The sequence below is a fragment of the Alosa alosa genome, chromosome 1 (assembly GCF_017589495.1).
Source record: "Alosa alosa isolate M-15738 ecotype Scorff River chromosome 1, AALO_Geno_1.1, whole genome shotgun sequence".
NCBI lineage: Eukaryota > Metazoa > Chordata > Actinopteri > Clupeiformes > Clupeidae > Alosa > Alosa alosa.
In genome coordinates, this window is record NC_063189.1 from 45647290 (window position 1) to 45673317 (window position 26028).

The 26028-nt window shown below is 46.2% G+C and overlaps 1 protein-coding gene across 1 annotated transcript in view; it reads right to left on the reverse strand.

The window, feature by feature from the left end:
- The window catches only part of LOC125299994 (tensin-3-like), a 37108-nt gene extending 11403 nt beyond the window's left edge, over positions 1-25705 (reverse strand). The window contains 14 exon segments of the mRNA XM_048251444.1: positions 460-614; positions 7013-8371; positions 15484-15585; positions 16241-16306; positions 16668-16794; positions 17114-17189; positions 17424-17484; positions 19447-19559; positions 21462-21545; positions 23281-23345; positions 23483-23605; positions 24341-24391; positions 25369-25518; positions 25653-25705. Coding sequence (XP_048107401.1) covers positions 460-614; positions 7013-8371; positions 15484-15585; positions 16241-16306; positions 16668-16794; positions 17114-17189; positions 17424-17484; positions 19447-19559; positions 21462-21545; positions 23281-23345; positions 23483-23605; positions 24341-24391; positions 25369-25518 — 2532 coding nt within the window. The 5' untranslated portion in view covers positions 25653-25705.
- Positions 25706-26028: the final 323 nt, after the last annotated feature.

Genomic DNA, 26028 nt, shown 5'->3' on the forward strand with positions numbered 1-26028 from the left:
CACACACACACACACACACACACACACACACACACACACAGAGAAAGACAGAGAGAGAGAAAGAAAGAGAAGGGGCAAATGAAATGTTCCATAAATGTAATGCTGCATATTTGTAAGTGTTGTGTGAATAACGGAAATCAGAATAATAACCCAGCATTCCTCAAGAAAGTCATTCAGCAAGACTCGAGAAAAACTGCTTACACAGGTTTACAAAAGAGGCTGGTAGTTATTACAGCTGTGTTCCTAAAGCTACTGATATGAGAATATTTTCTGGAATGTGTGCTGTAACATTGCAGTCGTGCCTTACTATCAGTGGAATGATCAGTAATCAGTGTGTGGATGTTGCCGTGTACCTGAGTGTATGTCAGTAGACAGGCGGTATAGTTTGTCAGAGAGAGAGAGAGAGTGTGTGTGTGTGTGTGTGTGTGTGTGTGTGTGTGTGTGTGTGTGTGTGTGTACCTGTGTGTGCGGAGCACATGAGGAGGGGTACGTGGCCTGCTCCCCAAACTCCTCCCTCAGTCCCCACGGCTGCTGGCCTGGGTGGTCCGGGACATCACTGGCCTGCCTGCTGAGACTGCGTCCACCTTCCGGACGCACATCACCAGGGCCGACAGCTGTGTACACATACACGTGCGCGCGCACACACACACACACACACACACACACACACACACACACACACACACACACACACACACACATACATACATACAGAGAGCACACATGCAGAGACAGGAAATGTTTCATGAGAAAACAATGTTATGTTTCCCAATAAAGGTCTGCTGCTTCCAGGCATGGATAACTCATAGAAAAACAGTATCTGGAATCACCTGTTGAGATAAACCCCTAACATTACTCTAAGTAAACTACAGTGTCTGAGCCTCTCCCTGTACTAGCATGTGTGTATGTGTGTGTGTGTGAGAAAGAATGCATGTTTGTTTGTTTGTGTTTGTGTGTGTGTGTGTGTGTGTGTGTGTGTGTGTGTGTGTGTGTGTGTGCCATCTGTGCCTTGGCTAAAGACTGATTTGGCACCAAGGTGCTAATTTAGGCCCCTCTCCTCCCGCCTGAGGAATGCTAATGTGAAAAGGTGCTAATGCAAAGGATGATGAGATAGACAACTATTCAGGCTGTTGCGTGTGCGTGCGTGCGTGTTGTGTGTGTGTGTGTGTGTGTGTGTGTGTGTGTGTGTGTGAGAGCTAGAAGATGAAAAAAGAGAGAAAAGCATCATGGACAGACCAAAAAGGAATGCAGCTTGTAACCATTGCGCACAGTAATTAACTCAGGAGACTAAATGTCAGGATTGACTGGGATCTCCTTAAAACTGCACTGGCACACCATGAACATCACAAACACACTCTTAATGTGAAATCAGCACAAACACACTCTCAACATCATTAACAGGATATCTCATCACCGGTGTCATCACAAAAGCACTCTCTCTGTGATTAATAGGATAGCGCCATGTTGAAACCCAGTTCAGAAATGGTTCAAGGCCAGGAAAGGACTCTGCACAGGTTAATGTCACAAGAGCATGCGTCTGTGGGATTCCACTGCATTCAGGGGTGGATGCGCATGACAGAGGGGTATAGGGCTCCAATGAATCGGCTTAATTAGGTGTGAATGTCCATGTGTGACCGTCAGTCTCGGAAACAGCTGCCCACCATATGGACAGCACCAGTCCAGCTGTTTCCCTCATGGTCAACCAGTATGAACTTGGACAAGGTCGGGAGGTTATAAAGTCAAGGCAATATTTCTCTCCCACACATACACGCACACACACACACCTTATTCAACACTTCCCATACCTACAGTGTGATATACGAGATCTCGGCACGAGAGTTAAAATGAGACAACCAAATCGGCACATGCAAAATATATCTATACACAGAAAGAAGAACGGAGATATCTGCTAAATCAGGACCATATATGTACAACTGAATAGGGCCTACTTACAAGATTGCAAATGAAACCCCATCAGGCTTTCTATTGACCATTTCTGCATCAACATACTTCAGAGCAGCCATTATCAGGGCTAACTGAGCTTCTTGCGTATGTGCAAGTAGTCTGGTGGAATCTATCTAGGCTGTTCCCTTTACAGAAGCTGAGAAGCTGTGTTGTGGGATAAGAGACAACATACAGTAGCATGTTTGAGGCATCTAGCACTTTATCAAAACATACGTTCATTCAAGCCACACATATGCTCATTCAGTACACCTTACTGATCATGGCTAAGTCAGATCAGGGGTCAGCTAGTTAGCATCCTCTATCTTTAAAAATGGCATCCCTCAAGTGCTCACTTCTACCCACCTTGGCTGAAATTCACCCAATTTGTGAATTAGCTAGCCTAGCATCGGCCACTGACGTGAATGGGGCCGGAACTTCCACCTCTACCTACTCCTTTCTCCAGGTCTATATAATACCTCCATGAATCGGAGCAAAAAGTCATTGACCCCATGGTGAATGAACCACAGTGACTCATGACTCACACATTCTGTGATCTAAGTGTCTCAGAGTTGATTGACAGAGCAGGTGATGCAGTCAGTAATAATCATCCAAAAGTCAACAGACCTGCTGCAGTCTTAAGGTGTGTGTGTGTGTGTTTGCAGACTCTCCTGAGGGGCAGGGTTGTCTGTAGACAGATGGAGAATGCAGCACCTCGGGGCACACTTGTTCCTTCTCAGAAAAATTCCACAGAACTACCTGTAACACTCTCAGCTCTCGTACAAGAGGTGGGAGTGACTTAACCTTTCAATTTCTGTCTCCCTCCCTCTCTCCCTCTCTCTCTCTGTCTCACTATGTCTCTCTTTATTTCTCTCTGTCTCTCTCTCCCTCCCTCTCTCTCTCTGTCTCACTATGTTCCAACGGGCAGCCGTGGCCTACTGGTTAGCACTTCGGACCTGTAACCGGAGGGTTACCAGTTCGAACCCCGACCAATAGGCACAGCTGAAGTGCCCTTGAGCAAGGCACCTAACCCCTCACTGCTCCCAGAGCGCCGCTGTTGATGCAGGCAGCTCACTGCGCCGGGATTAGTGTGTGCTTCACCTCACTGTGTGTACACTGTGTGCTGTGTGTGTTTCACTAATTCACGGATTGGGATAAATGCAGAGACCAAATTTCCCTCACGGGATCAAAAGAGTATATATACTTATACTTATACTATATGTCTCTCTCTTTATTTCTCTCTGTCTCTCTCTCCCTCCCTCTCTCCCTCTTTCTCTCTGTCTCACTATGTCTCTCTCTTTATTTCTCTCTGTCTTTCTCTCTCTCTCCCTCGTCCTCTCTCAATGTACCAACTACCCACCCCCAATAAATGCATACTATAACACTTCAACAATGACTGTCTGATAGTTCTGTAGGAACCTATCAACCTACCTAACAGTGCCTTCGTTTCCATATATTTGCTCATCTTATCTGGCCTTTACTGCAAATACAGCAGTACTTTTACCTGCTGTCTAGAGCTATATATTTTGAAGCCAAATAACCATTGTTTACAAACAAGCAGTTGTTGTAGAAAATAGCTTTTAAAAGCCAGTGTCACCCTGGTCATAATACTTATTATTCAGAGTATGTTTTGACACCAAACAAAGATCTCTGATAATGTATCAGCCATCAGGTATGGTCACTGAGCATTCTTTACATTCCAAGGTACCATATGGTGAAATTCACAATACCCCTTACTAATTGGCCCTTACTTGTGCAAGCAACCTGTAGCACAGTATTAACAGACACAACAGCGCAAGAGCAAGCGGCTGGACAGCACATGGACTGCAGCATGACCTCCCGACCATATGTACCAATGGCAATGCCCTGACCACAAGCAGTGTTGTATAAAGTACTAGAAAGCAATACTTGAGTAAAAGTACAAGTATCATACTAGAAAAAGACTTTGGTAGAAGTGAAAGTTGCCTTTTAGAATATTACTTAAGTAAAAGTCTTAAAGTATCTGATATATACTGTACTTAAGTATCAAAAGTAATTTTCTGATATTTAATGTACTTAAAGTATTTGAAGTAAAAGTAAAAAGTAAAAAGCAAGCGGTTTTATTTTGAACTTTTATTGTAAACTTTATTTTGGCTTTCTTATAGTAAAGCATAAAGCATATTCAGGGTTCCCATATCTTCTTAATCTCACTCATCAAATCAAATCACATTCTTTTCTAGGACTTTTTAGGCACAATTCTCTGAAATGAAAAATAAATAACTTATTTCTTTCACAAAAAAAAAAAAAAATGACCTGCTTGTAGGGAGAACATTTTGGTCATGTGGCATGAGCATTTCTAGGGCTTACTCCCCAGGTCACCGTCACTCACACACACACACACACACAGGCCACCTATGTCCAGCAGCTACTAATATGCCAGTCATTAGTTGAAACTGAAAAGGTGTCTGTTCATCTTCAAAAGAAGCTGGTTTTCAAAGTTGCCAGAATTCAGTGCCCGGGAGTTTCAGGCCCAAGACCGACCATAGTGGTGGAAATTGGATAAATTAAACAACATTTCAGCTCTTAATATCCTGTAGTTTTTATAAGTACCATGGTTCAACAAATGTGTAAAGGTTATATAATAATTCACTTCAACTGAGAAGTTAACAAAAAATATTCCACTATTCCACAAGTTACCAAAACAGAAAGAAAGAAAGAAAGAAAGCCTTTGAAATGTAGCCTATCCCATGCTTCCACAAAGAGGCATATTGAACTAATGTTTAGGCTACATGTTTTTGCATGGGTAGGCTATATTGTTGTTTGGTGATTTAGCCTACTCCTTTACTACACCCTCTTCTGAGCAAACAAGGCATTTAGGTTTATCATGTAGGGTAATTGCTCTTTCTTACATTAAATAACTTTAATTTATCCTCTCTACTTGTCCCTGTAGTCATGGCCTCCTCATCACTAATTTCGGGCTCATCATTTTCAGTGGTCGACTGGTTGATCTCTCTCCTGGCCTCTTTCTACCCTCCATCCTTCCTGACGCTTGTGTCTACTGTAGGGCCGGCTTGGCTATCCGTATCTGAGAAAACTTTTTGGAAAAGACGGCTATATGGACCCAACCAACTCTTTTTGGGAGGGGAGAACTCCCTCACGTAGGCTACAACCCATGCAGAGGCATTGCATTGGTGTCATGCACAGAATGCGGAACGTGTCCTACTATAAGAAAAGATAGACTAACGTGACAAATGTCAATATTTGTTTCCTCGACCGGGCCAAAAGTGAAGCGGCCCACAGGGGAATTCTCCCGATTACCCACCCCAGGCCTGATTCAGTCTTACTCTTCTTGGACTGAAGACAACTCCTGCGATGCTATGGATAAAAAGCCTTTCACAGGCCGCTAGGGCAGGTAGCCGATGTACAGAAACATTTCTTGCAAATACGGCCACAGGTGTATGACGTTATATTCACCTCTACCCTGTTCACCGAGTTCACCACTATCGTCGGGGTGGTCGTCTATGATAACGGGAGGTCCCCCAGTAGGTGCTCGTGCTTCCATGGCGGTTTCAGTTGTGCGTCCTCCTCCTTTAGCAACAAACAAGCGCTGAAATAGAGCGCGCAGCCAAACCTCCCTTATTGCAGTCGAACACATTTTTTCTAATTTTATGTTTTAGTAACGAGTAACGAAGATGCTTAGTGGAAATATAACGGAGTAAAAGTATACATTTTATCTAGGAAATGTAGTGGAGTAAAAGTGGAAGTTGACATAAATTTAAATAGCGAAGTAAAGTACAGATACGTCAAATTTCTACTTAAGTACAGTAAGTATTTGTACTCCATTACATTACAACACTGCCCACAAGCAGATCCCTATTGCGTGTATTATTTTGCCACTTTGCCTATTCATGTTTGTCCAATGCCGGAGAGCTGCTTTAAACTACTTCAACTCCATTCCAAATGCAAAATAGTCAACTCTATCTTCAGCCCCCCGCCCCCAGCCCAAAGGGTAAACGAGATCTGTCAGTTTCAATTCTGTTGGAGGAGGGACCTGAGGCGAGAGAAGAGGAGTGAAACACCTGGTTTTTAAGGACTTCAGCACATATGAAACGTTGTCAACTCCTCCACTGAGGCCCCATGAATCAAAATCATCACTTTGGTGTTGTAGGCCCTTTCATGCTTTCAGCCTCTGAGGAAGTTTTTATACAGCTCTCTGTACTCTAGGCTGAGAGAGCAGGCACTGAAAAAGAAAAAGGAATCTTTAGATCAGAGTCCATGGAAGCTGGTTAAAAGTCTACGCTCTCTCTCTCTCTCTTTCTCTCTCTCTCCCCTTCTCTCTTTCTCTCTGGTGTTCTACTCTGATTCCACAGGCAGATAGTTGTGAGCAGGCAAGCCCAAACAGCGCCTGTTACCTGCCGACTTTGTCAAAACATCTGAAAACCTGCCAGCAATCTCCCCTATTCTTAAATGGGTCTCGCCAGCCTGGAACTAATGACTGTGTTCCAAAGGTGCTGTGGAAAGACCTTCATTCATGCACACACACACACACGTACACAGGCACGCACACACACACACACACACACACACACACACACACACACAGACACACAGACGCAGGCACACACACACACACACACACACACACTTTTTCTACAAAAGTTCCTGGGTTAAGGAACTGCATGTCCTTGATATAGGATTGGATAGGATGGATTTGGCACATACCATTTCTGCTAGGATTGAAATACTCTAAACCATGGCCACCACCAACAACACACCGCCACCAACACCACACCACCACCAGCCACCACCATATGTAACCACAGAGCCAAAAGGTAGGATGACGATGTCCACAGAGAAGGAGTGGAGAAGGAGAAGTAGTAGCAGAACAGTAGAATCAAACTGATGATTTCTAAGCAACGGCCTCAAATTGACCTCATCATCTGTATGTATAACTCAAAGTAGCCATTCACTATCCAGTACATAAACAGAATGATCACCTATTTATTTTAGCTTCTTATGCAGTCTCATCAAGAGCGAGCTTCTTAACCACCACCACCAGACTAAGGTCACCCCAGGGCCGCCTGCACCTTACCTGGCTGCTGCACCGCGGCTCGGCTATGTCCACTGACTCTGTGAGTGGTCCCGTTGGGGCATGCAGTGGTGGGGCCATTGGCGGGAGCGCCAGCGTTCCTCTTCACCGAGCTGGAGCGGGTGGGGATGGGCACGAATGTGGGGTCCAGGTCCATGATCAGCTGGTTGAGCTGGTCGATGGAATTGTCGATGTCCACCGTGAGCGAGTTGAACTCTTCGTCGCGGCTCTTGTCCGCGGCTGTGCGGGAGGCGGTCATCTCCGGGACAGCGTTCTTGCCGTTGCCCTGCGCGGCGGCCGGCGGCTCGGGCGACGGGCTGGCGCCTTGCTCGCCTACGCGGCGATAGCCGTCCGTCGGCATCACCGTCAGCGCGGCCACCTCGGCGGCGAGCTCCTCGGGCAGGTAGGAGTACTGCTGGGCGGCCACCATCTGCTGCTGCTGCACCCACGTGTGGGTGGAGTAGCCGCCCTGTTGGAAGGACCCGGCGCGGGGCCCCGTGCCGCAGGACGAGGGCGAGGACGCCGCGGGCACTGAGGTGGTCCTCTGACCCAGGCAGCCGTGGCGAGCCTCGCCGTACGCCCGCTCGTACTCCTCCACACCCGCTGCCGCGTGGTGGTACTGCTGCTGGTTCTGCTGGTGTTGGTGCTGCTGGTGCTGGAGATACTGGTGGCCGTGATGGCTGTTGTTGTTGAGGTGCTGGTGATGCTGCTGCTGCTGCTGCTGCTGGTGGTGGTGCTGGTGGTGGTGGTGGGCCGTCACATCCTCTGGCCCGCCAGGGCTGCCGAAGCCGTCCGACAGCAGTGAGTTCTGGCTGCTCTCGTGGCAGGACGAGGACAGCGTCCCTAGGCTGTCGGTGCTGCGTAAGTCGTGCCCGGACATCAGGAGGCCCTCCTCGTCGTCCAGAATGTCCGTCTCCCGCTCCTTGGGCGATATTTGCGGCCTGCCGCCGCCGTGGTTGGCCTGGGCCTGGCGCGTTGCCCTGTGGACGCCCACGGCCGCGACACCGTCCCGCTCCCCCTCCACGCCGCCTCCGTGGAGCATGCCGGCTGGGGTGTCCAGGCCGAAGCCGCTCAGCAGGCGATGGAGCTCGGCCCTCTCCTGCTGGCTGGGGCCCGACGCTTTGGTGGCGGTGGCGGTCGTGGTGGACGAGGACGGCAAGGAGCCGCGCTCGGTCCACAGGGAGGCGTTGGACAGGCCGGAGTCGCTGCTGGCCGACAGGGCGTGGTCGCTGTGCTCAGGGCTGCTGGTGGCCGAGGTCAGGCCGCCGCCGGCCCTCCTCAGCGCGGAGCTGTCACTCGGACTTCTGGTGGCCACCGCCTCCGCTTTGTCCAGAGGGGAGCCCTGGGACTGGGACTGAGGCACTGAGGGAGAGACGAGATGCAGCTACTTCAAACAGCTGGGGCATGCACGCACGTACGTACGCACACACACACACACATATCCATGCACACACACACTCATCCACACACACACACATATGCATGCACACACACACTCATACACACACACACACACACACACATATCCATGCACACACACACTCATCCACACACACACACATATGCATGCACACACACACTCATACACACAAACACACACACACACACACACACACACACATATGCATGCACACACACACACACACACACTCATACACACAAACACACACACACACACACACACACATATGCATGCACACACACACACACACTCATACACACATATGCATGCACACACACACACACACATACATACACACACACACACACACACACATATGCATGCACACACACACACACACTCATACACACAAACACACACACACACACACACACACACACACACACACACACACACACACACACACAAACACAAACACGCACAACACACACACACACACACACACACATTTGTTCACTTAATAATTCAGTCACATATACATTATCATATGCATTCTGGCTTGTATCATACCCACACAACAACAGACACAAGCATAGCCTCCCTTCCTACCTAAACCAATTTTAACAAGCTCAGGCACATTCACATTCACAACATTCATTTGCACCTCCACACAACTGCTTCCACGCGCACCAAGAAACAGCATCTGTTGATAACACTCATATGACGACAGGACGGTGGATTACAAAGAACACAATGGTCTATTCAGAACTCTTTGTTTGAAACAGACTAGTTTTATCCACAGAGAGAGGCAATGCTGGGGTAAAACAACTCGAAATCCTTCATAATGTCTCCAAGTAGTTCAGCGGAAAAAGAGACAGCACGCCATTTGGGAAAGATTGCTTTCAATCTTTTGCTCCAAGACACTGTTCACTGCTCTTTCACACTCGTGCTAACCGTGAGGACATCTCACCCAAGCACAAAAAAATAGCAAATGGTGGAAAGAGAGGGACACATTGTTCTCCACACTTTTCATGACACGATACTTTTGCCACAAATAACTCAACCTAAGGTTTTCACTCAGAACATAACAACCCCCTGAGCTGCAACACACAAGACTGCTTCACATTACTGCTTTTCTCTTTTCTTCTGGGGAGTGGAGGATACATTTCTACCCAGAGAAGCAAACACAGTATATGAGTGGTGACACTGTGTAGCCCCCCTAACCAACATGGGGAGGGAAATTCCACACAGATCTAGACAGAGCCGTTTCCTTGTTATTCCAAAGCTCGAAACCCAACCTGTGGCTTGTAATGGACTCGAGGCCAATAACTCTTCCACGTTTGACCTGAGCATTCCACACCACAACGTGATTTATGGATCCACTTCCAAACAGACCCCCCCCCCCCACACACACACACTTCTCTTTCACACACAAACTCACACACATAACCCCCCGACCCCCAGCATATGTTTGAACATCTTCCCCAAAGCCTCGAAGAGACAGCGCTCAACCACACCAAGAGGTCAAGAGGCAGAGACCCCATTATGAGAAAGCAACAGCACTCGTCATGACACTGATCACAGAGCAGCAGAGGTTCCCCCCGCAGAGGGTTAGAGAGGAGATCAGGTACGTTACCCACGGCTGCACGCTCAGACGCTCTGGAGCACAGACCAGAACTGTGGACGGTTACACACACACACACACACACACACACACACACACACTCGTACAACCATACACACCTAAAACACAAACACACTGCTGCCACAAGCATTCTCCTGAGTTTGCAGGGGAGCTGCGCTTGCTTGCTTTCTCTCTCTCCGGTGACTAGAAGGCTATGAGGTTCAAATACCAGACACGCATGATAAAGGCTGCCCTCCTCCCTCCCTCCCTCCCTCCCTGCCTGCCTGCCTGCCTGCCTGCCTGCCTGTTGTTGGTTGCTAACCACTACCACAAGCCCCCCACGAGAACCCCCCCTTTCCTCTCCGCTTCAGTCACACTACACACACACTAACACACAGACACACACACACGTGCACACTCACATCCTGCTTGCTGAAGTAACATTCAGGCTTCCGGTCAGGCTCAGGCCCTGGACAGATGTCCAGAGAGCTCCTGGATAAATCCCCCCAGCAGCATTCCTTCCAACAAGCATATGTCTCTCTCCCTCTCTCTCTCACACTCTCTCTCTCTCTCCCTGACACACTGGCTCTCCTCCTCCACCAGTCACTCCCTCCAACCTTTCTTTCCCTCGCTCTTTCTCTCCCCTCCTCTACTCCCCCAGCCTGCTTCTCCCCCTCCCCCTCCTCTTTCTCTCTCTCTCTCCCTCTCTCCCCAACTTTAGTCTCACACCTCTCCATGGGAAAACAGCCAGCCTCTTACCTTCTCATTCATCCAGAGGTGAGCATGCTCAGTGAGCCCTCACTCCCTAGTGACCAGGGCAGGAGAGTGTGTGTGTGTGTGTGTGGGGGGTCCATGCAGGCGGTCAGCCCAGTGAGATCCTCAATTTTTCGCCCTTTTCCATTCTCTGAGTGTCTCTCTCTCTCTCGCTCTCTCTCTGTGTGTGTGTGTGTGTGTATGTGTGTGTGTGTGTGTGTGTGTGTGTGTGTGTGTGTGTTGCCCTCCACACAAGCTGGTGGACGGTAACTTTGACCAAATATGGAGAGTGGAATGTAAACACTGGAGGCAGGGCCAGTGAGGAGGGGGCGGAGATTGGGAGACATGGCAAACTGACACCTAACACCCTTTTCACAGGACTCAGAGAAGAGAAAAGAGGGAGAAAAGGAGTAGAAAGGGAGAGAAAGAGAGAGAGAGAGAGAGAGAAAGAGAAAGAACTGGATCATTATCCAACCACCTGAGACAACTGAGAGTGCCACTTTAGAAAGAAAGAAGGGAAGAACAGCAGGGAAGGCAGGAGAGAGAGGAAGAGAGAGAGGGAAGGGGGGGTAGGAAGGAGTGAGAATGAGATCCCTTGATTCGAGAGAAAGAGCAAAACAACATTCCTTCCAGCACCAAACACTTCACACTGCCCAGCCATGCTTTTTAATTAGGGAATCTCTGCCTTCTAGTTGGAGTGCCCTCCTCCTCCGTCTTTAATGAATCCGGGCCAGCGCTCCCCCTCGCACTCTCATGAATCGCTAAATTACACGGCTGCCATCGACACACATTACGCCACTGCTGGGGAACCAGATGTGCTCAGACCTCAATTGCTGGGTTCAACAATTGTTTCGAGAGTTTCCTTCGCCTTCCCATATAAACACAGGCATCGGCTGACATCCACGCATTGGTTAACCAGACCCCGGGGAGAGGGGAAGGCTTCTGCTTCCGGTCAATGACGTGGAACACACTCTAGCCCGAGCCCTGAACCCTTGAACCTGTGCTCAGGTGCTCAGACTCGGTCATTGCAGTGATCACATGAAGGCCAGGAGCTCTCTGTAGTATCAAAACTATCCAGCTGAGAAGGATCATTTCTCACCACAAGACCAACCCACGAGAGACTTTTCTCAGCATGTCTGTGGCCGGAGGAGGTGCGTGCGTGTGTGTGTGTGTGTGTGTGTGTGTGTGTGTGTGTTCCAGCATGTTGGGGGTGTTGGGGGTGTGTGTGTTCCACCATGTTGGGGGTGTCATAGTGATAACAGTAAATGTTGCTGAATACACTTTAACAGTGGTTCCACCATTTGCACCAAGAGGCTAAATCAGCAGAACTGAAAGAAAACAGTTTGGGGCTATGTTAAACAGCTACAATGTTTTGGCTCAGAAACTGTTGCTTAACACTTGTTATGAAACATGCTTTTCATAATGCAAATAATGTCTATCAGGACTGGCAAAAAAAGGAAAAAACAAGTGAGAGAGGGAGAGGGAGAGAGAGAGAGAGAGAGAGAGAGAGAGAGAGAGAGAGAGGGAGAGAGAGAGAGAGAGAGAGAGAGAGAGAGAGCACTTTTGACACTGGCTTCTGAAATAAAGCAGCTTGAGTGGCCGCACTGTAATTATAATTCCACCCCCAATCCCTCTTCCCTCAGATGCACCATAGCACTGGCCTGTGACTCAAACACCACAGTGGCCTTCACTCCGGCCCATTTCACTCCTCGCTACGCGTACCAGGCTTGGGGCGGTCAGGGCGGGCGTGCAGGCGCACGGCCCTCAAGTAAAACACACACATTCCGCGAGTAAAAACCCCAATCCTGTCTGACTCACTTGGCCGGCGCTCAGACAGCAGGTTGACACGGCAGGGCCAACCAGCGAGGTCTCCGAGGGCCTCCCAGGCCTGTGGTTGCTCCACACATTCAAATAGTCCACATGAGTCATAATAACAAGGTCTGAGGCTGCCTAATGGCATCATTGATGGCTCCAGTTGCTTCCCCTGCATACCGATGCTGCGTGCTAACACACAGCCACTATCACCACTTGTTATTCAACCCTGAGAAGCCAGGGAAAGCTCATCTCGCCGCACACACGTTTGATGAGTGCAGAGGAAGTCATGGCTCAGGCCAAATGTTTGGCTAATTTGTCATGGTTTCATGACTCACATTTATTGTAAGTCAGTGTTTTGGAGACCAAAATATCAACAAGAGTTTTTAAATACACATACAGGTGTGGAGCTTATTATGCTACATCACTGAAAGAAAACAAAAGGTAAACAAGACTCTGCTCTCATAAGACTTCATCCATGCATCCATCCATCTATTTGTTCACTGTTTAGAACTTTGCTACCAGCCATAACCATGCGCTAGTTAACTGTTTGGAAAGCACAAAGCACAAATAGGTCTATAATCAACTCTGTGGAAGACCTACAAGCACTAACCTATAGTGTAATGAGATATGAGCATGTGATACCTCTTCACACACACACACAGGCACACACACACACGCACGCACGCACGCACGCACGCACGCACACACACACACACACACACACACACACACAAAGAGAGAGGAATGTGAGGCTCCATTAAAGATCACACAGCCGCTCACTCCAGTGACTGACGGCTGAGAGGAAGAAAGGCAGCTTGTCTCAAGCAGTCGTAGAAAGACGCTGAATTCCAGCCAGGCCACTGCTCAAAGTTCCCACTGCTAGTGTTTACTTGTGAAAAATGCTGCCGACTTATACGCCAAGCCCTTCTTCCCAACACTAAAAATATTCCGCATCAACAACCCCCCAAAACATCACATCAAGCAAGGCGAGGCGACCGACCACTTTCTTTTTTTACGAATGAGGCAGCCCTGTTTTGAAGCGAAGAGTAAGTCATTTGTTTTCATTAGAGGCCTAGCAAGTGAAGAAAACAAATGCGAAAATCTGAGGGGCTAGGGAGGGGCTGTGTTTTGAAGCTTCTAGATTTTTCTATTTTCAGATGGTTGTGAATTCCACGGGAGACAAGGCCGATTTGGCAAAGCAGCAACCGCAGTTGGAGTAGGACGCCCTTGGATGTTACTGTTTGGCTGTCGAGATGTTTTGTGTGTGTGTGTGTGTGTGTGTGTGTGTATGTGTGTGTTTGTGTGTGAATCTTCTGTGGAACACCACCCAGTTCTGATAGAAAAACACAATAACATCCCAGGGGAAGCCAGTGCTCTGTCTTTGACCTGTGGGCTGGCAGGCTCCGAGGCCTGGACCACAGTGCCCATCCCAGCAGCCCCCGCCCGTCCTCGGGGAAGCACAGACAAGACACCAGCACCAGGCCACACTGCCTCAGCACAGTACACACTGCCCCTAGAGGACACTCACAGAATTGCAGGACCACATGCATCAAAAAGACACACCGAAGCATACAGTATCAGTCACTGAACAAAACACACACAAAAACACACAAACACCAGGGTGTGTCTTTTCAGAGCAATTTTCGAGCCGTTTTGCTTCTGTAAGGTCTTTTTGAAAAGTGCAGCATAATGGCAGGGATTATCTCTGTTCCTGTTACTTTTCCGTGATGTAAACATTCATTATGATTTGCTGTGTACTTTTACAAGTCTGCTGTTTGCACCCACTTAAGGTGTTTTTAAAATTAATTTCCGTGCAATTTATTATACTCTACAGCAGCCTAAAGGATTTTTTTTGGCAGAATTCAAACCAATCCATAATATTTGGCTCCAGTGCCTCCAGCTCCTGCCAAACACTTCATTCCTGCCTGACTCAGAAAAAAAAGGATGCACAGGCATGCAAAAGGCCCAGACGAGCAAACCCCGACAGAAGACAGCCCCCTGAAAGCACTGCAGGGTTCCGTACTGACCAAGCAGAACAGCACATGCTTCAGGTGGGAACGCTGGTATTTGAGTTTTACTGATGGGGGTGGGGGTGGGGGGTTGCTGGGTGGCGTTGTAGGGGGGATTCTCTTCTCTGACCTGACCTACATCTGCTGAAGTACCAAACAGACATCCACAGAACAGAACTCTGCTGCTGGAGTCATTAAACGCAAACCCCTGTCTCTGGGCCACTCATGCCCTCAGTCCCATTCCAAATCATGCCTGCCTCAGTCTGTGGACGTGTGCTAATGTCATCAGGCTGGGCTGCTGTTGGGAGAGGTGCTGGTGCTGGAGGTGGTGTTGGTGGTGTTGGTGGAGGTGGTGTTGGCAGGGTGTGTGGGGGGTTCTGTGTTCACAGGAAGCACCAGACTCCCAACACGAGTGCGCGGAGCGAGGCAGGAGATTTATCGTGTGTGTCAGCGAAAACACTCGCTCAGCACTGCAGCGAGTCCCATCAAGGAAAAGCGCCATTACACATTCCGACGCTGCCAAACAAGCTCAGGAGCGATCCGCCTCCAAGCACCCGTAACGCTGTCATGAGCTAATGACATTATCCCTGGAGGTTTTTCTTAGCCACGTAAATGCTATGAGAATGCTATTTGCTCTGCACAGTGCTCATCCACTTCAATCTGACTTTGACTTAAACACAACTAGCCTAGCGCTGCACATGTTCCTGAATCTCAATAGTGCATAACGCTAACAATACCATCACCTTATATTTGTTAACCAAAGAGCACATCTGCTAAAATCCATCTGCTAAATTAACACCTGTATGCAAATGTAATGCATGTTCAGGGCATTGCTGTTCTGTGCATGTGGAGACAGAAGACTAGCCCTTACCTTCACCGTTGCAGATGTTCTGGTAGGAGTCCCAGCGGGTCAGCGGGTCGGTCAAGCTGTAGTCCACGGTCACATCTGGGCCGTTCTGCCAGCGCTCCGCACCTGAGACAACAAGCAGAGACAGCACGCTGTGAGAGTGTCCTCCAGGACCAGCAGGCCTCCACGCACCACAAACAGCTGCAGCTTAGTCCACTGAGGGGGGGCCACGGGGATCCTCACTGCTGCAGAGCGCTAAACTCTAAACTGGGCAATGACTGGGCACACGGAAAACTCTCTCTCTCTCAACTCTCTTGTGTGAGCACTTAAAGCTGAAACACACACACACACACGTGCGCGCGCACGCATACATGCTCCCATGGGGTTGGGAGACAGGGCCTGCTGTGCTTTTTTACGTCCCTGTCAGGACTCACTTCACACAACATTTCCCTTCTAAGGCATTCCACATCCTCAGCTTTACCCAGCTCAGCAGGAGTGTGTGTGTGTGTGTGCGCGCGCGTGCATGTGTGTGTGTGTGGGTTCTCTGAGGAGCGGTGTGTAAGAGAGTGGGAGAGGGACAGAGAGAAAGAGACGGAGTGAAATGTAAATGAATCAAGGGACAGCCCATCGGTATGAATGAGATGCTGGTGAAAGGCCCATGTGTCTCACGACAGCATTAAAAGCGCTATGCTGAATAACGTTCCCAAAGTGAAGCAGCAGAAAACATCTTGGATCTTAATTACGCCCAGAGCAAGAGAGTGGGAAGACAAACGGGGAATACCTTGGATCTTCTCTGGGCCCTCGGAAAACACTAGCTCCACTTTTCCATAATCCGGAAATCTGGAATCTGGAATGTCAACAGGGAGGAATGTTAGTGTGGCTTGGAGAGATGGATGAGAGAGTAATAGAGAGTGGAAGAGAGAGTGACTGGAGCATCTGGCTTGTGTTCTCACGTAGGAGTTATGACAGAGATGACACAGCCCAGGCAAAAAATAGCCTACAGTTTTCACTGCTCACTGCTCAAAAGACAAAATAGGAGGGAAAACAGTAATACTGTGGGTTTTGCTGAAACTCCACACTTTATACAATGCAGACCAATTGAGAAGGACCTGAGACATACTTCAATGTAGTAACCTTCATGACATCTCAGTCAATTCAACTGATCACTGATTACTGATCCGAGTTCAATAGTTTTTTTTTTAACTTACCTTTGTTAGCACACTCCATATCCTCTTTCTCAAACATAAGATTGTAGCCTTGCACCGCTCCTGTGTGGAACTGCAGTCTGAAGATGATGTCCCTGTTGGAGGCACTGCTCTTATGATAGCATTTGACCTGAGAGTAGAGAGGAAAGAACAGGCAGTGTCTGTTTATACCAACATACAGTTTGTTATGCTGAACTACAGAATCTTCAGTTCTCTGTAGTTCTCATGTACAGTAAACAACAATGGCTAACAGATGATGGTAAATAAATACTACCTACTTTTAATCTTAATGTAGTGTCCTGGAATCAATCTGTTTTGTTCTAAATTGTTCATCTAAATTCATTCAGTTTGCAATGCAGAATACAATCAGAAAAAGTAGCAAAGACTAGAAGAGAAGAGAAGAGAAGAGAAGAGAAGAGAAGAGAAGAGAAGAGAGGAATTGTGTTTACCATGATGTCTCCCTTCAGCAGCTGAGCCGGCTCCAGTGCGATGCATAGCCTGTTCCTGTGGCCTGGCCCGATGAGACTGTATCACAGGCAGAGACCCAGAGTAAACACATGGCACCCCATTTCCACACTGAGGCCCATTTCCATATGAAAGCAACCAATCCGAATCAGGGCTCAACTCACATGACAAGGGGAAGCCAATGAGAGTCAGGCTATCAAATATTAGCTCATCACTTGCACCAATCACAAAGGATGCGGAATCACAGAGGAACACCCATTTAAGCCCTCAGTCACAGAAGTGAAAAGAACTTACTAAACTCCAGAGGAATAGACTGCCTGCATCCCCTGGTAAACCTTCAGGTATGGACGACAGACTGTCAGGAACAATAAAACAAACATCCCAAAGGATCTTGTAAGCATCTCCAGTTTGACTACACGAGAACAGTCTTTAAACACAGATGGGCAGCAGACCCTCGGTCATTAGCATAACAATAGTGGCCGCTTAGCACGTGAATAAGCAACAGGACAAAACTGCACTGTTGAGTATGGCTGGATAGGACACAGATCACCCGACAGAACACTCCACATTAGCAAACACTTGGGCATGAATACAGACCTGGTGTAATGGTTATGCAAACAGTTTGCAGGTCAAACAGTGGACAGTTTACACAGGTTTAGACAGTTTGGACAGTCCTCGTACTAGCATACGTGTTTCTGTGTGGTATAATTTAAGCCTTCATGGCTGTTGTACTGAATGACAAATGGCTGATGATGTCCTGGCCACAAATGCCTTCCCTTGCGTCTGTTCTGGAGATGTTTAAAGTCTGGATTTGTTGTTGTTGTAGTTTGTTTATGTGTTTATGACATCTTTATTGAAACACAAACCATAAACCATGTCACTGTTGTTTTGCTACAACAGGCAAGCTTTATTAAATACCAAATAATGGAAGACAGCTGGTTCAGTTATGGAAAAGTTGTGGTCCTTATAGCATTGTATTCAGAGCCGGACAGTAACGGAGTACATTTGCTTGAGTACAGTACTTGAGTACAATTTTGAGGGATCTGTACTTTACTCGAGTATCATTTTTGGGGAGTACTCATGACTTTACTCAAGTACATTTGAGAGGCAAATATTGTACTCTTTACTCCACTACATGTCTATCCATAACCGTGAGTACCCGATTCTTCTTCTACAAAAAAAGGAAAACAGATGTCGTGATTGGATTGTGCAGGCGCCGCTGATTGGGACAGCCTATCAGCAATCACCTTCAGCTTTCCGCCAAAGTCAACTCCATGGTCAGATTTAGATAAGAGACGAAACCATGGACGAAACAATGGATGAAGACGCAGCAGGTCCATTCCGGGAATGTGCCAACCTGTGGCCCCACCTCGCCAGACTATTTCAATTTTCTGAACAAGTTAATGATAGTTTCCGCTTCAAGTGTTTCAATTACAAAATAGTATTTTGTATTTGAAATACGTATTTTAAGTACATGTATTAGAAATACTGCCCATCTCTGGGGACATGGTAAAAATATGAAAATGACTTGATTTTACTTTCAATTCCTTTTACATTCTCCAAGGTATTAACATTTTTCATAACTCCATGTAGGACGTTTCTGTACATAAATGTAAGCACTGTGGCCGTAGTAATGCAATATTTAGAAAATGTAGGCTACTTTTGTACTCTTGATACTCAAGTACTTTTAAAAACAAGAACTTTAGTACTTTTACTTAAGTAGACATCTGACTGTTGTACTTTTACTTGTACTTGAGGAAAATGTAGCAAAGGGTATCTGTACTTTTACTCAAGTAATGCAGCTGTGTACTCTGTCCGCCTCTGATTGTATTAGATACTTTTGTATTATGGGCGATTACTCAGAGACTTGATTTGCAGGCCTTTTCAGACCCTGTGTACAAACTATGTCAGAGTTGCTTAAGGAATGTTTTCTCAGAGAGGGAAGTAGCGTGTGATTGACTGCCTACATCTTAAATTACTGCAATTTGTCACAAGTAGCTTCTACTTAAGATAGTGCCACTCCCTATGTTTTATACAGCCAATTTTGTTGAAAGCCTTCCGTCTTCACTTGCAGTGATTTGTTGAGAAACATGCAAGGAAATGCTGGAAATGTGCACAGACCTCAGCGGATTTGTTCAGTCCAGATTCTCTCTGCTTTCAATTCTTTATATTTTTCCCTTTCATGTGTGTGCGTGTGTAGTAGTAGTAGTAATAGTAGTAGTAGTAGTAATAGTAGTAGTAGTAGTGGTAGTAGTAGTAGTAAACTGATATTAAACGTTTAAAAGCCTCTGTAGTGTTGGTTTGATCTGGCGGTTACCTCCAGCACTGTCGAAATTGGGGATCCCGTGGACGATGACCCAGTGTAGGAAGAGAGGCGAGGCGTTGATCTTCATCGAGCCGCTCAGAAGGCTGTTCAGGATCCACACATATCTGAAGAGTGGACAAGAGAGACACGTGAATGACAGTCATCCCCAATCACATGTTCACAGACCACTCGGGGGAGAGCAGTACGATCACACGGTATCAGTCACAGCCCTGTGAGGTTCAAGGCCACAAAATGGCTGATGGCACTGTTTCACAACCATCAAGCACAACAATGGATACATGTGGGAAATGATCATCTGAGAAGTCAAATGATGTTTTTTCTCATCACTGTGTCAAGGGTCCACAGAAAGGAACCACAGATGAGTCACAGCAAAGTCATACTCGGTTACCACGGGTCACAAGTACTGCTTTTAGGGTGTTTCACAAAGGCCATGGCGAAACTTCACACAGACCTACGATGGTTCACCCTGAAGTATATACACCACTCTTGGCACAGTGCTGCTGTGCAATTACTATAATCTGATTAAAGTGAAAAAAACTGTGAAAGCATCAGTGGTTCTAGGAGGCTAGGAGTTGTTACATTTATTGCTATTGTTGTCGATTCAAAAGTCAGCAATTGTTTGGCAATGGCATATTATTGAGCATAAATTACTCTTCCAAATGTATCCAAATCTGTATTTTAAATGCACATTTATTTCCAATCCTATTTACAGACTAGGTGAGCCCTTGTAGTCTTTTTGTTGTTTAACAGATTAACTGCTAAGGGCCTATATTCACAAAGAATCTTAAGGCTGAAAGTAGCAGCTCCTAACTGGCAGATTTAGGGGAAACTAATAAAAAATAATGGACTTGTCAATCTTAACTTTAGGATGCATATTTTATTTTTTATTTTTTTACTAAAAGTAATTCATAAAACACTTTACGGCTAAAAGTATTGCCTATGTCTGTGTAACCTGCGTTGTGTTGAACCTGCGTGATTCAGCCCTGCACACACCCGGACTCAAACCCGTGCACAGCAGCACCTCAGATCGGGAGTCGAGCGTGCTGAAGCTAAAAGCCCAGGCTACAGCGAGCATGCTAGCAATACTCTTGAGGCGTCGGGGAGTGAGGTTTACCAACGTTGCACACGCACAGCTAAGCTAGCTGGCATCCGTTAGATCTGGAAGAACTAAGAAGTATTCGAGAGGACTCCTAACTCACTAAGACCAGTCTACAAATAATCGTAAAGCAGCAGTTTGTATCATTTCACATCACAATGTTTTGAAATGAACTTGCAAGAGATCTCAATCATGTGGGTGCAGTTTGCAGTGCAATTATGCAGTATGTAAGGGATACGATAACACCACCAATAATAACCAAAACCATTCATTAACGATATGTAAACTAAATATTTTATTGTGAATCAAATTACATTTCTTCATGTGTGTACAAATGTGTTATTATACACATCTACAGTAATTTCCTGTCCTGCCACATTGTGTATAAGCCGCAGGACAGTGTTTTATGCAAGTTAAAAGAAACAAAACCATATTAATACCATACTAACTGCCCCATATATTAGGCCTAACCTAGCTGAAGAAATTTTGCAAAATCAATGTATAAGCTGCAGCTAATAGTTGGGAAATAACAGGTATTTTAAATACATTGTAAAGATCCTGTGTCAATCCGTAGTGTATTCCGTTACTTTTTCATTTGTAGTCTGTTACCTTGTCTTTCGCAGTACACATGTAGCGCATGTCTATTCACCAGCACAGACCTGTCACGCATCATCCAATCACCGTGGTCACTGCAAGCTAGCAGGTGCATGAGAATTGACATCAATCATAACAAAAGAGCTCTTTTCTTATCTTAGGAGTTTTTTCTTACAAAAAGTTAGTCTCAGCAGCTTTGAGGTGTGAGGGGAAACTCTTAGTTAAAAACTTTTTGAGTGTGATTTGGGAATACTCTTAGTGGTAAGATAAACTGCTTTGTGAATACTGCCCATGTACCATAACACAGACGGATCACCTTTTCTGGGAGGGCGTCATCAGTGCGGAGACCTTGTCATCGTAAAACTTCCTCATGGCGAAGCGGTCCAGGGCCTGGTCAGCACTGGGGGAACACAGGAAGATGGGAGGACAAGGTCAGAGAGCGAAGACAGCTCAGCCTCGCAGTCAGATGAAGGAGAATGAAAATGCGCTGAACAGCCTGATTGGTAAATATTGACAAAGGGACCAAAAGGATGAGTGGCGTGTTTGAAAACTATTTCAGACCCATTTGTTTATGCTACCTGTAGCGTTATCATCTGATTGAGACGTGTGATAACATGGTCATGTTATGGTTCCTATTTGAACAATCACTCACACACACATGCACACACGCACGCACACACACACACACACACACACACACACACACACACACACACACACACACACACATATATATATATATAGAGAGAGAGAGCAGTTACAAATTGCAAGAATAGATGGCAAGGCGACAAATAACCAGGGAAACACTCAGATCTAAAGAGCCATGTGTTAATAGCTACTGGCTACTGTAGGGTAGAGGGTACCCCCCCTCTCTCTCAGACACATACACATGCACACATGACAATCACCCCTTCATACAAAGGACAAGAAGAGGACAAGAGTGCACATGAGAGAAAGTAACCAGAGAGAGACAAGGGATTCCAGCAAAGAGGGAGACAATGCCCCTCTAAAGTAAACACAGCAGGGGTGGGAGCCGAGACAAACACACACACACACACACACACACACACACACACAGGGATTATGCAGAGGGCAGCAGAGGCACAGAGAAGGACAGAAGCCTGGGCCTGTTGGTTTAGTGCCTGTTGAAATATGTGTGAGTGTGTGTGTGTGTGTGTGTGTGTATGTGTGTGTCTGTGTGTGTGTATGTGTGTGTGCATGTGCGTGTGTGTGCATGTGTATGTGTGTGTGTGTGTGTGTGTGTGTGTGTGTGTGTGTGTGTGTGTGTGTGTGTGTTTGCGCTCGTAACAGTGGGGGAAGGGCTTCTATTTTCTGCCTTTGCTTAAGAACACTCAAAACACACCAGGAAATGTATGCAGAAAAGATCAGGATAATCCCACAAGATAAAACATTTGCCTCAGTATCGACTGGCAACTATTTTATACGTGTGTGTGTGTGTGTGTTTCGGTGTGTGTGTGTGTGTGTGGGAGTGTGGACTGTGGTGTGGGAGTGGTGCCTTTGTCATGAAAGGTCAGCTCCACCATTAATAAACTCTCCTCCCACTAGCTTCATGAGCTCCATGCGTCAGGAGCTTTCACCTAGCCTCTTTTATGGCCACACAGCTTCACTGGCTGCTGCGTTTGTCAGGGATAGACATGATTTATGATTTACAAGAGCTCTGTGCATTACCTGTTCGTTCATGTGCGTAGCTGTGTTTCGGTTAGCCCAAGTTATGTTATGCTGTTGTTGTTCTTATTACCCAACCATAGGCGAGGAGACACAAAGTGGGGGCGTGCAGGTCAGGCCAACCTGTGTCAAGTTTCTTGACTTCTCGAATTCCTTACTGTAAATCTAGTCAAGCGTTTAGTCTGTCTAAAACTGTAATTACTGTATTAGTCCTAAATGACTTTTGTGGATTATGGAAACATTAATCTTTAGGGTTAATACTTAGGGATTTCAGTCCACTTGTTTCAGTGGTACGATAGCTAACTAACTAATTACACAAGATTCTTAACATTGCAATGAAAGACTGTTAGCCATTGGCTCTCGTGCACAACAGCGGAAAAATAACTGAAACGTATAGATGCCAAGGAAATATGCTACAAATCATCAATAATGCATCAAACATCCTTTACCTTGCTGAGATGTCTGTGAAATGCACAAAGGAGGAAATGACCACACCAATCCTCCCCTTCCCTCCCTGTGGAGAAGCATGCAGACCAAGACCAAGAGAAAGAGAAAGAGACAGAGACAGAGAGAGAGATAATCAATAATCACACTTCTAAGGAAGGGAAGCAAACAAAAACATTCCATCTTCAGCGTGCTGAGGTGACCTACCCTACAGTGGATGACCACCACATGCAGCGGGTCAGCATGGAGCCAGCTCTCCATGGCCTTACAGATGGTGCAGATTTTATCCAGGGGGGGAGCGTGCAGGTCAGGCCAACCTGTGTCAAGTGTCTGTGAACAGAGTGGCGGGGGATCATGTCACCAGGGCATGTCTGTCTGACTCACCTCAGGTCAGTGTCACTGTCTACCTCAGTCCTGCACTCTCAAAGCAAGTCAAAGCCAGAGCTTTGCAAAAGATGTATGGGTCTAAATCATCGGTAATGAAGCTGTCAGTGTTTCCTGGATCTCAGCATTTATAAACCAATTCTGATCCCTGTGAAGTGTGCTGAATGAGCAGCATGCTATTTAAATGGGGGATTGTTGGATATACAGTAAAGTGCACTTAATTGTTAGCATCCTCTTAACCAGAACGCATTTACTGTTACTAACACTGTTTTTTTTAACACTGTAATCAACCAGGTGTTGCCCGTTTATAACTCATGACTTCAGCTCTTACTCAAAAGAATAGGCGGGAAACACTCTGATGACAATCAAATTAGCATGGTTGTACTGTCGCAAAAATGTCACGTTTGTATGTCTTTGATTCCTCTGTTTATGTATGTATGAGGAACACCCATGGCCTAAATGAATCCCCATCCTGGCTTCCCAGACCACAATGAACACAATGATGTTTTTGGGAATGGCATCGTCAGGCAACCAAACCAATAGTGAGCAACAGAAATTACATGTGTTTGATTGGCATGGAAATTTCCACACCACATCCTGACAAAACAAAGTGAATTTAAAACCATTCTTTCAAGTTAAGGTCAAAATATTTTTTGTAAAAAGAGTATTGTGTTTCAGTACCTTGGGATTCATCTTTGAAAGGTCATGTCTCTTTTCTGACAGGTTAATCACCTAAATGGAGGACAAAACAAGGATTTGTCATGTTAGCTGGGAATAACAAGAGCTTTCGTAGTATTTAAGAACTCGAGAAGGCCACACACAGTTTTGGAGTTGTACTGTAGTTCAGTGTTTCTTAAAGTGTGGTCCGCAAGCTATCCCAAGTGGTCCGCGAGCAGACGTGGTAAAATATAATATAGATGAGTTGTTTGCAATATTGAACCAACTTGTATGTAACTCCAAACAGTTCTGCAACACTGCCTATGTAAGCTACGCCAGTTTAAAATATATAAATTCTCTCAATAAGCAAGGTGCAAAGACAAAAAGCAAGGTGGTTCAGTAGGCCTATTGTGTAATATACTGTTTTTTGGCTAGGTGGTCCGTGAGTTTTTTTTTTTCTTTCTTTTTTTTACCGGAAAAAGTTTGAGAAACACTGCTGTAGTTGACATAGGCACTTTTGTAGTTAAAAGTAACCACTAAATATCCCCTGCATTTTGGTTTGAATTAAGTAATACTACTGGATAATCCAACAAAGCTGCAAGTGATGCAAAGGTTGAATTATCTAATCAAAGAATTGAGCTAAAACATTTGTTTGTGAGCACATAAAGCCTAGTTCACAATGACAGTGGAATCACTGTTTCTTTGTTAGCAATATTTACATATTTGTGGATTGCTTGTTAGGGTTGTCATTATGCCTTACTAGGATGGCTATGATGTCTTTCATATTCTCGCTCTCTCTCTCTCTCTCTCTGGATCCCTCTCAATTCTGGTCGAATTATTGCACTATGACTGACCTTAGAGCACTACATTATGTGACATATTGTATTCGTTTTGGTAACACACTTTCCCGTCAACCGTTTTGGCACATACTTTAACACTTGCTTGTCTCACAGCTTCGATTTGTTGCAGCTTGATATTAGCTAGGCCTAATGCTAAGGTGCTCCCCATCACCAATGTGTGTTTGAGTTTTTGGAGAAAGTTAGGATACCCACCAGGTAGTTGTCCGCATGTTTGGACTTGAGCATGCGCGTGACATCCTTCAGGTTGTGAAGGTAAGTCTCCTCGGAGCAGACACGAGGGAAGGACACAGCAATGATGCGCTCTGTCACGTAGGTCAAGTCAAGTTCATATCCCTCCTCCATCTGTAGAGACACGGATTGATTTAGAGATTGGCTCTGATGGTACCCCTTGACAAGGATGCGTTAGCATTCGCAATATGCACGAGACAATTCATTTTCAACTAAACAAACAGACAGACAATAATAAAAAAAGTCACCTGATCTATTATAGCTGAATGCTGTGCTAGTCCCCTGGTTATCAGTGCATTCGTGTGAGTGTGAGCAGTCTTCTTATCGAAAGAGGCTTAGGGCAAATAAATCTTCTAGAGTTTGCTTCCTCTTTTTGGGTCTGTGGAATTCACAGTGCACCCCTGACATGTGGTCTCTCTGTGTGTCCTCATGTCTGTGCACTTCCTGTTTGAGAGCAAGAGGTCATCCCCTCTCTCCCAGCCAAACATCCCAGAGCACTAGATTCCACTGTCCCCCACCAAGAAATATTCAGACATTTTCCAACCAGAACAACTGATTAGCAGAGGGGAAAGAGCTAAGGCAATCAATTAAGACTGGAGCAGGTATTTATATCAAACATTGTGT